The sequence below is a fragment of the Zalophus californianus genome, chromosome 15 (assembly GCF_009762305.2).
Source record: "Zalophus californianus isolate mZalCal1 chromosome 15, mZalCal1.pri.v2, whole genome shotgun sequence".
Classification (NCBI taxonomy): Eukaryota; Metazoa; Chordata; class Mammalia; order Carnivora; family Otariidae; genus Zalophus; species Zalophus californianus.
The window spans coordinates 60,233,825-60,245,355 of NC_045609.1; the positions used below are offsets into that span (position 1 = coordinate 60,233,825).

The following is an 11,531-nucleotide window of genomic DNA, read 5'->3' on the forward strand; positions in this document are numbered from 1 at the left end:
GTAAAGCCCTATCGTCAACTTGGTTAGGGCGGCCAGGTAGTTTAGTTCTCGGTCACGTGCTGCTCGTCCCTTTCCCTAGTCGAAAACCAAATCCAGAAAGCTGTGAAGTCGGAGGCCAGAGGGGCAGCCTCAGGCCACCGTCGAGCTACCGCTGGGCTGGGTACCGGGTCAGCTGTTGTGGGGGTGCTGGGCAGACCACTCCCCTCCCTGGGTCGGGGGCGCGGCCTCAACCGCCCCGCCCCGCCCCGCTCCACCAGGCCGGGCCAGGCGGGCGCCCGGAGTCCGGAGCCCGGAGCTGGCTGGGAGCCGGCAGATCCGCGGCGAGGAGGTGCCCGTGCTGGAGCAGGAGCCGGGCGGGAGCTGGAGCCGCGGCGCAGGTGGCGCTGGGTGAGTGGTGGGGCCGTGGAGGTGTCGGAACTCCAGCCTCCGGCACATCCCGGCTCCGGAGCGAACTTTCCCGGTCTGGGGAAGCCGGGGGTTGGAGTGAGGAAGGGGTCCCATTCTGGGGTGGGGGCGGGGGGGTGCACGCGGGGAGCCTGAACAGGGAACCGACACGGAAACTCACACCGAGGGGTCCACACACGCGCGCACACAGACCCACGCACTTGGGACACACGAACCCACGTGCACTCAGGAAAGGACGCGCCCAGTGGGTTACCCTTGCAGTCCCTGGAGCAGCGCCACCGGCCCACACGGACCACCAGCGAACAGGGTGCTCTGCTGTCGCGTACTTGACGGGGGTGGGAGAAAAGGGCTGCCCGGCGACCGCCGACGGGGGCGGGCCGGGGGGGGGGACACCTCCGGAGGTTCCTGCTTCCTGGCCGCCCACAGGTGAAGACTAAGACGTAAACAGGCGCCGACCACGTGATCGCTTCGGAGACAAGTGGGCTGTGCTTCCCCACCCCCGCATCAGGGCGAGGACCTGCCTCCCCAGTCCTGGGCGAGTCTGCGAGGTCTCCTGTCGGGCCGTATTCCATTCTCCGCCTCAAGAAATGTTAAGCCTTCCCCCAGAAATGGGAGCACAACGCCCCCTGGAGTCCGGGTAGCGCAGGACTGAAGACTGTAGGGCTCGGTGGGGTTACCTGGGCTCCGCTCCTTCCTTCACCCGAACACGTTCATGGTGCCCTCATCCCTGAAGGTATCGGAGGAGGGCACTATTTTTGATGGCAGTGTACGGCAACCCCCGCCCCATACCTCCAGTCTGGGGAGCAGCTGCCTGAGCGCCGGTGGGTCCCCTTCCTGCCACCACCCCTCCTTGCCGAACTGGGACCTCCTCCCCTCACTGTAGGAACAGAAAGCCCACTCATGCAAGAGTGGGAGTCCTCCTTTCCCAGAGAATGCATGAGGGTAAATGTGCCCTAAGTACGGGAGTGGGCCCATCTCCCTGCCCTACGAGGGAGGATGAGCCCCCTCCCCCAGGGAATGAGGGAGTGGGCAGCGGCCCTCTGCCTCCCTCTCTGCCCCACCCTCCACCCCTCCACACATGCTGAGCCCAGCTGCTGCCTGAGCTTCTGGGCTGGCTGCCAGAAAGGGGAGGAGGCTCCTGGTGCCCCAAGAGGCTGGGATCAGGGCAAGGCCAGAGGAGGGGGTCTCTACTGGGGGGCGGGGGGGGGGGGGCTCAGTCTGTTCTTGTGAGGATCAGGGTCTGGGGTGAGCCTGAGGGTGGTTGGGCTATGTCTCCCTTTCCAGGGAAAAAGAAAGAAAAACAACCCCTTTCCATAGAGCTAAAAATAGAGCTGAGAGCCGGCCAGGGCTGTGGCCTGGAAGGGGGGGATGCTCCTTCCTGGGGCGGAGGAGCTCTGGCAGGCCTTGGCGTTGGGGGTGGGGTTGCAAGTAGGGGGTGGGAGGCGGTCCTTGCCCAGGGCGGTGGGCATCCGCTGACCTGACTGGGGCACAGAGACCCCTCGGGGAAAGTCTGTGTGGTAGAATGTTTGTGAAACACCACGTGTATGTGTAAGTTGTCTGAATGAGACCACCAGTGTGTGAAAGATGCTTAGGAGAGGAAGCCCATTTGAGATTGTGTCTCGGTAGGAAGGACTTTGAGTCGATGTGAAAGACTGTGCACAACAAGTGTATGACAGTTTGTCTGTGTGAGTTGGCCTGAAAGATTATGGAAAGAAGGAACATGGAACCACGTGATGGATGAGACTGTGTGATTGTGGCTGCAGGGGACTGAATGTGGGAAAGGTCGTGTGGGTGTTATGAAGACTGTGTTGTTTGCGAGAGGGTGAGAATATCTGTGACCCTGAGAAGACAGGGAGTGTTGTCAGCTGTGAGGCTGGTGTAGGTTCGGACTGTAGGTTTGGACCGCCTCAACCCAGTGACTGCTGGGGAGGGGGGGGCAGGGGCTGCCTCTCTCCCAGCAATGACCTCTCTCTTAACACATGATTCCGAAGGAAGGTTGGGGAGCAGACAGCCGCGCCCGGGACAGGCCTGGGCTCGCGGGGTCGAGAGGGTACAGTGCTGGGGAGCCGGGTAGGGGCCCCCAGGGTTGGGGGGATGACGGTGTATTCTCCGAAGTGTCGCCAGGTGGCGCCACCTCCGCAAATCCGAATATGCCTCTATCAACCGCTGGGGGGGGGGCAGGCACGGCCCGAGCCTGGGTCCCCGACCGGTCCTGGGGAGCAAGGGCCCGGCAGCCGGGGAGGGTTGGGGGGGCAGCTGACCCTCGGCGCCCCGCTCCGGACTACGAAACCGGAGAGTGTGTCTTGCGGGGCAGGCTTCGACCGGAGGAGCGGAGGGGGAAGGGCGGCCGCTGTGGCGCCCGGCCCTTTGTGCTCGAACAATGACCAGCTGCCGCTGGCCCCGGGGCCCGAGTAGGGGTAGAGGGTGACCCGCCGCCGCCACCGAGTCCTGAGCCGACCGGGCTTCGGGGGGGGCGGGAGCGGAATCCTGAGACCCGTGGCGCGGTCCCCGCGTGCGCCCGGCCAGCCTCGCGTGACGCGGGGTGCCTGCGCGTGTCCGCGCCCGGGGCGGGGACGCCCCTCGGACCCCTCCCCCGCGCTGCGCCGCCCACTCGGGCCGGACGGGGGCCGGCCGGGCCGGGGGCGCCGCGGAGGCGGGGCCGGGCCGGGCCGGGCGGCTCCGAGTGGCCGCGCGCGCGGGCTGGAGCCGGGCGGCGCGCCTGTGGAGCGCTGGGGGCGGCCCGGGGCTGAGCATGGAGCGGCGCGGCGGAGGTGAGGGGGGCCGGGGCTGGGAGGCGACCTGGGGGCGCCCCCAACTTCTGCGCGGCGGAGGGCCGGTGGGGAGGCGGCATCCCCCAGCCGCCCCCACTTAATGGAAGCGGAGAAAGGGGGGGTTGCTCTGGAGGGTGGGTTGGGGGCTCCGGCTTCCTGTCGCCGAATGGGAAGTCGTGATCCCAGACTTGATCCCGTTTGGCTGGTCTTTGGAGTTTGGTTGGGGGGGGACTTTCCCCAACTCTTCAGCCCCCAAAACAGGTCTGTGGGAGTTCAGCTTAGCCAGACCTGCCTGGGGCCCTGGCTGAACCCAGCGCTCGGCTGCCCCCAGCCCACTAAAGGGGTGTGTGTGTGTGTGTGTGTGTGTGTGTGTGTGTGTGTGTGCGCGCGCGCGCGCGCTCGCGCGTGCTGGGCCAGAGTGATTACTCAGGGAGTGCTGGGGAGAGCCAGGGGTTCCCTTTCCCACAGCCACAACGCATTTCTCAAAATGGAGCCTCCACTTGCCCCTCCTTCTCTCTCCGGCTCCCGCTCTTGGAGCCCGGCTGGCTGGGCCTGGCTTTCCAGACGCCTGGCTCTGGCTCCCCGAGTGTCTGGCTCTCAGGGCCCAGTTTTTATGTCTCTTTTGGGTTTAGGGGCCCCTGGCTCCGTGGGATTCAGGGGCCCAGACTCACTGGGTCAGCCTGTCTCCTTGTCTGCCTGACCCTAGGGCCTCTCTGAGTCTTTGTCTCTTGTCTTTTGGGTCCCTGTCTTTCTCTGAGTCTGTCTCTCTCCTCCCCTTACTTCTCACTTTCTCAGTGCTCACTGAAGTGGGCAAATGCAGACAGAGGTGCCAGCCTCCATTGCCCCCTAAGAAGCCCCTTCCCCACAGCTTTCTCCGTGCCCTGGAGTGGTGTGGGAGAGGGCAGGAGATGGGGTGTGCCATCTGCTTAGCCCAGGGCTGGCACTTGGTGGGTGGGCTCTGCTCTCCCCCAGGTCCCAGTCCCTAGCTCCTCCACCCTCAGTCTGGATACCTTCCTGGTTCTCAGGGCCCTCTGACTTGAGCGGGGAAGTGGAGTGTGGGCCTAGTGGAATACAAGCAAGAAAGAAGGGGGACAGACCAAAGGAGTCAGATAATGTGTCTCTCCTTTCCCCACACTCCAGTGAGTGACAAGAACCAGGCTCCTGCTCACCCAGTTGGCTCTGCTTGCCACCCAGGCTCCCACCCACTCTTACACATGCTCTATCCACATACACACACTCCTCTGTACACACTTGTGCACACTCACTTTCCTGTTCATATGCTCATGTAAGATACAGGGGGGTTAACATATAAACTCACGTGTATCTGAAGGGACATCTATCCAAAGACACTCAGGTAGTTGCACTCATACACCACGAATTCACTTATCCTATATGCAGTTATTACTTTTGCGTATTTTCTGAGGGATTCTGAAGCACACGCATACCCTTTTATGACATATTAATCCACACATATGAATAATAGGAATGTACTGTTAAAACTATTCAAACATACATATACTCACACACACTCATCCATGATGTTTCCACACATTTTCACAGACGCACATAGTAAGTACTCATTTCCATGCGCCTGTGCACAGTCTCACACACACAAATAAGTACAAACACAAACTCCTGTTCCTACGCGATTCTCTGTCCACTTCTTGGCCCCCACTCTGCATGATGACTTCAGCAGATGCCTGAGTCCTGCTCTTCGGCCTCAGGCCTGGGGAGGGAGTTCCGGGTGGAGACTTGCTGTCCCCTTCCAGGAAGGAGCAGAGCCTGGGGAGGTGGAGCCCTCTTCCCTGGGTTCCAGGGAAGTGAGATTTGAGAGCAGCTGCCAGAGGTGATGGTGGGGCTTCCACCTTCATCCCCTCGGGGCTACTCTGGGGACTTGTCTAAAGCCAGATGGTTTCACAGAACCGGAGGTTGGCCGCAGGCCTGTGTAGGCTCCTTTAGGCCAGACTGATTGGGTGTGGTAAGGCTCGGAGTTGTCATGGAAGCAAGCAGGAGCCTGCATCCACCTCTAGAAGGCAGGAGACCCCAGAGGGCACCTGTGGGCTCCCTAAAAGCTCTGGGTTTCTTGTTTGGCCGGCTCCACCCTTGCCGCCTCTCCGTCTGGGAGAAACTGAGGCCCAGCTGGGGGAGGCTGGGCGCTGCCTGGCCTTGGCTCTTTACTCACTAATTACCATCTGAGTTGCTGACTGTGTCCCTGAGGTTGCCTCTGCCCCAAGTGCCCTCTAATGAGGCCACCTGTCCCAGGGGACCAGGAACCTGTGCGGGGAGCTGGTAGAGAACTCCCTCCTAAACTTGAGTCCCGAACTCTGTGAGGGATGCAGGTTTGGGCTGGGGCCCTGCGTCACCACCAGGCCTCCCTAACCCCTCATCATCCTTGCTTGGTAGGGTCAGCCCTTAGCCCTGCTCAGACCAGAGTTGGGCGGTGATCTGGATCTCAGGAAGATCCAAGTTTCATGCCAGTGCTTGGAGGAGGAGCCTTGGGGGATCAGGGCTTGTACTGATGCCAGGAGGCTGTTTGACTTGGGATAAGGGGTCAGGAGAGGGACTCGGGGACTTGTACAGGGAGGGGCCTCAAGGTGAAGGGACTCTGATGCCACTGCCCTGCTCACAGGTTCCCCTGGAGGCCCTTGGCCAGGCCTGAGCCTCTGTCGCCATGGCCATTGTGCAGACTCTGCCAGTGCCACTGGAGCCCGCTCCTGAGGCCACCACTGCCCCACAAGCTCCAGCCATGGGCAGCGTGAGCAGCCTCATCTCAGGCCGGCCCTGCCCTGGGGGGCCAGCTCCTCCCCGCCACCATGGCCCCCCTGGGCCCACCTTCTTCCGCCAGCAGGATGGCCTGCTCCGGGGTGGCTATGAGGCACAGGAGCCGCTGTGCCCAGCTGTGCCCCCTAGGAAGACCGTCCCTGGCACCAGCTTCACCTACATCAACGAGGACTTCCGGACAGAGTCACCCTCCAGCCCGAGCAGTGACATTGAGGATGCCCGAGAACAGCGGGCACGCAATGCCCATCTCCGCGGCCCCCCACCCAAGCTCATCCCTGTCTCTGGAAAGCTGGAGAAGGTAAGGACCCAGCCCTTCCTTTGGGGCCTGGGTGGAATCAGGAGTCCCCTGAAGAAGCTGGAATTTGGGGGCCGATTTAGAGGAGAGAATGTGGGCTGCAGATTCACCAGACCTGGGTTCTAATCCCAGCTCTGCCTCGTTCTAGCTGCATGATCTCAGGGAAGTCACTTAACCTTTCTGAGCCAGAGGTTCTGTTGTCTGTAATGTGGAGGCACCAGGTCAGCTCTCCTGTGATGGTCAGGAGCATCCCATCACATAGCGTATGTCACTGCTTAGCTTAGTGCCTGTCACACAACATGTGCTCAGTAAAGGTGAGCTGCTCAGACTCCTGTAACTGTGCAACAGCTACGCATCTGACTCTGAACGAGGCCTTCAACTTTGCTGAGCCTCCATTTGCTCATCTGTAAAACGGGCATAGTGATAATATTTTGCTCGTGTGGCTCTTGTAATGTCTAGCGATGAACCTTTTAAGTGGCTTGCCATAAAGGATATCAGGAGGCCCTCAGCGGTGGTAGCAATTAGTATTAATGTGTGGGGATTGGGGGCCCCAGATGGGAGTATGCTAAGGGCTTTGAGAGATTGGGCAGCTCATCCCCAGTGTTACGTGGCACCTCATTTCAGAACATGGAGAAAATCCTGATCCGCCCAACAGCCTTCAAGCCGGTGCTGCCCAAACCTCGAGGGGCACCATCCCTACCTAGCTTCCTGGGTCCTCGGACCGCCGGACTGTCTGGGAGCCAGGGCAGCCTAACACAGCTGTTCGGGGGCCCCGCCTCGTCTTCCTCCTCCTCCTCCTCCTCGGCTGCTGACAGACCCCTGGCACTGAGTGGCTGGGCCAGCGGCTGCCCATCGGGGACACTGTCTGACTCCGGCCGAAACTCGCTGTCCAGCCTGCCCACCTACAGCACCGGGGGTGCAGAGCCAGCCAGCCACTCCCCAGGCGGGCACCTGCCCTCCCACGGCCCTGCGCGGGGGGCACTGCCCGGGCCAGCCCGAGGGGCCCCTACTGGGCCCTCCCACTCGGACAGTGGCCGATCGTCCTCTAGCAAGAGCACGGGCTCCCTGGGAGGCCGTGTGGCTGGGGGGCTCTTGGGCGGTGGTGGCCGGGCCTCACCTGACAGCAGCTCCTGTGGGGAGCGCTCCCCACCCCCGCCCCCACCCCCTCCACCCCCTTCGGATGAGGCCCTGCTGCACTGTGTCCTGGAAGGAAAGCTCCACGACCGTGAGGCAGAGCTGCAGCAGCTGCGGGACAGTCTGGACGAGAGTGAGGTGACCATGTGCCAGGTGTGGTCAGCAGTGATGATGGGGGTGGTGCGGCAGGACAGCCGCAGGAGCCGGGAGTCCAGGGAGCACTCCCGTGTGTGCCCGGGGGCGGGGGGAGGGGCGGGGTGCGGCGGGTGAGGCCCAGCTGTCAGGCTTCACCTGCGGAATGGTGAGGGGTCCTGGCCAGCACCGCCCTTGACTGTCTCCAGACTTGAGCGAGACACTTCACGGGGCTGAGCCTCGCTCTCCTCAGCGAGAGATGGGCACATTTCTGGCCTCCTAGGGTTCTGATGAGGATTAAGTAAGGCAGAGGCTGTGGAGCGCTTAGAATGACGCCTGGCACCTAGGAATTCCTGCAGAAGCGTTTGCTATCGTGGACATTGTTCCTAGAACCCTAGAAGTGGTCGTGACTAGAGTTACCGTAATTATCCTTGAGTGGTTGGCTGGAGTCTCCGGTCCCCGAGCGCAGCCATAAAGCAGCCGGTGACCTGGGAGCGGTGGGCGGGGGGGGGACCCAGGTCTGCCTTCTGTCCCCAGGCGTATGAGGAGCGGCAGCGGCCCTGGCCGCGGGAGCGCGAGGCGCCGCGGGACGACAGTGCCGCCCAGGCCCAGCGGGCGCAGCGGACCCAACAGCTGCTCCAGCTGCAGGTGTTCCAGCTGCAGCACGAAAAGCGGCAGCTGCAGGACGACTTCGCGCAGCTGCTGCAGGAGCGGGAGCAGCTGGAACGGCGCTGTGCCACCTTCGAGCGGGAGCAGCGGGAGCTCGGGCCGCGGCTCGAGGAGACCAAGTGGGAGGTGGGCCAGGCCGGGAGGGGCGGGGAGCAGGGCCCTACTGGGACGAGCCCTGGGCCCAGGGGTCCAGCCATTAACACCCCCCGCCCAGGTCCCCCAACCGTTTTAGGTCTCCTCATTGCTCAGGTCGAGTGCTCACGTAGCCAGTGGCCTTCCCATCCTCTGCCTCCCGACCAATAAGAATGTAGAGCCTGGTATGCGCCCAGAACTTTCTAGCTGTTACATAGAGTGGATCTTCCGATCCTCAGAACAGCCCTGCGAGGCGGCTATTGTTAACATCCCCGTTTTTGAGATGAGAAAGGCTGGAGGCCAGAATTACAGCTAATCAGTGGCAGAGCTGAGATTTGAACCCAGGCCTGTGGCTCCATCTTCTGTGCTTTTCACCAAAACGCTGTGGCGCCTCTCACTGGAAATGCGGGCACTGCCTTCAGTGGCTCCCAGTACTGCAAAACCTGCCACCAGCCAGTCCCAGGCCTTTGTGATGTTTTAAAGTCACCTGCTTTGAAGGAAAAAGATCTGTGTCTGTATTTTACTTCGGCCACTTACTAGCTGTATATATGGCCTTGGACGTGTCACCAGGCTCGCCTCAGTGTCTCCATCCGTGTCGTGCGTGTCATGATCAAACAAGCTCTCCCCAAACACCCCGCGTGATCTCAGGGCCTGACCCTCTGGGAGAAGCCTTCTCACTGCCCTCCCCGGCCCCTCCCACCCCTAGGTGTGCCAGAAGTCAGGGGAGATCTCCCTGCTGAAGCAGCAGCTGAAGGAGTCCCAGGCAGAGCTGGTGCAGAAGGGCAGCGAGCTGGTGGCCCTGCGGGTGGCGCTGCGAGAAGCCCGAGCCGCGCTCCGAGTCAGCGAGGGCCGGGCGCGGGGCCTGCAGGAGGCAGCCCGGGCCCGGGAGCTGGAGCTGGAGGCCTGTTCCCAGGAGCTGCAGCGGCACCGCCAGGAGGCCGAGCGGCTCCGAGAGAAAGCTGGCCAGTTGGACAGTGAGGCGGCTGGACTCCGGGAAGCCCCCGGGCCACCTGCCACCGCCGACCCATTCCTCCTGGCAGAGAGCGATGAGGCCAAGGTGCAGCGGGCGGCCGCCGGGGTCGGGGGCAGCCTGCGCGCCCAGGTGGAGCGGCTGCGGGCAGAGCTGCAGCGGGAGCGGCGGCGGGGTGAGGAGCAGCAGGACAGCTTCGAGGGGGAGCGGCTGGCCTGGCAGGCGGAGAAGGAGCAGGTGATCCGCTACCAGAAGCAGCTGCAGCACAACTACATCCAGATGTACCGGCGCAACCGGCAGCTGGAGCAGGAGCTGCGGCAGCTCAGCCTGGAGCTGGAGGCCCGGGAGCTCGCCGAGCTGGGCCTGGCCGAGCCGGCCCCCTGCATCTGCCTGGAGGAGATCACCGCCACTGAAATCTAGGGCCCTTGGCATCCCAGATCTGCAGGGAGCTCTGCTGAAGGGGAGGGGGTGGCGGGAGCCTCAGGGCCACGGAGGTCCCCAAAGTCTGAGGGCCCCAGAACCACTCGTCCCCCGGGATCCAGGCCTCTGGGCCTCTGCCAAGACCTTGGGGCGGCCCTGCGACTCGGATGAGCAAGATCAGACTCCTTGAAGGTCCCCGTTTCACGGTCATGCAGAGGCTCCTGCTCACTTGACCCATTTCACCCCCCTTCTGCTGCCATTGTCACTCTGCCAACCACATTCATCCCAGACGCCAGGGGGCTGGGAGGAGGAGGAGAGGGCTCCATCGTTTCCACACTCTCCCCTACCCCAAAGCCAGAGAGAGCCAGACAGCGCCAGCTGCCCCAGATGTGCCTGCCCCCACCCTGCCCGTGTCGGGGGCCAGGGCTGGGACTGGGGTCTGACCCCCAGGCTCCAGCCCTGGCAGCCTCTCTCCTGGGGCAAGGGGGCTATAGTCAGACCAAAGGAAGAACTCAGCATTGTCTTGTTTATTTGTGTTTGTGACCAAGTGGCCCCTCCCCACACCCAGGTTTATGGCCTCGTTTTCACTTGTATATTTTTCCACACTGTAAATTTCTTGTACAAACCCAAAGAAAAAAATTAAAAAATCTTTTGTTTTTAAAAAAAAGATGAGTGTGCTAGGTAGAGATTATGGGAACTTCTTTGACCCCTACCCCCAGGCCCCCTCAATTTGCTAGCTAATCCTCTACCCCTGGTAGGGATCTTGGGGAGAGAGAGAGTGATGGGGGAAGGACAAATCCAGTAGAAAGTGTGAGGTCCTAGTGGACCACGACATCCTGTCCCTTGCACAGAACACTGCCTGGGGCTGGGGGATGGGTGCAGTGATCCTTCAGGGCCCTATTGAGAGCCCATGTCCCTCAGTGCTTGGGGCATTAAAGGGGACATCATGAGAAAGTGCCCACCAATCCCAAGCTCTAGACCTTGGCTTTCTCCCAACCTCTCCCTGCCCTGGGAGGTTGGGGGCAGTGAGCGGGTGACACAGGCTACCCAGGAGCACCTTGTCCTTGACACCAAGTTTATCTGGAAAGGGCAGAGCCTTAGTGATAGCTGGAGAGGGAAGAAAGTGGTGACCTTTGGGAGGAGGCAAGTCAAGCAAGAGGGGGAGGTTCCTAAGTCCTGAGGAGGTTAGTAGCTGAGGTCTGGGAGATAGCAGGAGAGTCCTGGGAGTCAGTGGGAGGATCTGAAGTCAGTGGGAAGAGTCATAGCATAGGTGAGGAGAGTCTGGGGTTAGTATCAGGGGTCTGGAGGGCTAGAGAAGGGACTGGGCTGTCGGTCTGATGGAGGAGCCTGGCGTGGGTGGGAGGAGTCTGGATATAGGTGGGCAGAACATTAATGGGAGGTTCTGGGAGGCAGTGGGAGGGAAGGAGTACCATCAAGGGGTCAGCGGGCAGAGGAGTGGTCAGCAGGAAGGCGCTGATTGGTGAGGGCTGACAAGTCAGGGGGTAAGGGTAGTGGACTGGTCCCGGGGACCCTGACCACAAGCTCCATGGGCTCCCGAGCCTTGTTTCGATAGGCTCGGCGGATGGTATCTACTGCTCGCTGGTGGGTCACCTGCTCCAGGCTCTCTCCATCCACTGCCACGAGCTCGAAGCCAGCCTGGGATGGGGGTGGGAAAATCACAGCCCTCCCTTCTCAGGTCCTCCCACCACCCAACCTCTCACCTCCACCACCTAGGACGCTCCTCCTCATCTGGGTGGAGGGGATGGACAATGGGACTTTTGTGCCTGGAGCTGTGGGGGGCAGGGTGAGGCACAGACAATGG

At 61.9% G+C, this 11,531-nt stretch overlaps 1 protein-coding gene across 5 annotated transcripts; it reads left to right on the forward strand.

Moving 5' to 3' along the window:
- Window positions 1-237: 237 nt before the first annotated feature.
- Window positions 238-10,373, forward strand: LZTS2 (leucine zipper tumor suppressor 2). Of its 5 annotated transcripts, XM_027596695.1 has the most exons (6): window positions 243-387; window positions 832-1,138; window positions 5,806-6,255; window positions 6,877-7,539; window positions 8,056-8,313; window positions 9,026-10,373. In XM_027596695.1, exons 3-6 carry the CDS (start codon window positions 5,848-5,850, stop codon window positions 9,707-9,709), a joined length of 2,013 nt encoding a protein of 670 aa, XP_027452496.1. In that variant the 5' UTR covers window positions 243-387; window positions 832-1,138; window positions 5,806-5,847; the 3' UTR covers window positions 9,710-10,373. The 5 variants fall into 5 exon arrangements, with proteins under 5 accessions (XP_027452494.1, XP_027452496.1, XP_027452495.1 ...); XM_027596693.1 differs by lacking the exon at window positions 832-1,138 and having other exon boundaries at window positions 238-387; XM_027596694.1 differs by lacking the exons at window positions 243-387; window positions 832-1,138 and adding an exon at window positions 1,204-1,226.
- The last annotated feature ends 1,158 nt before the right edge of the window (window positions 10,374-11,531 follow it).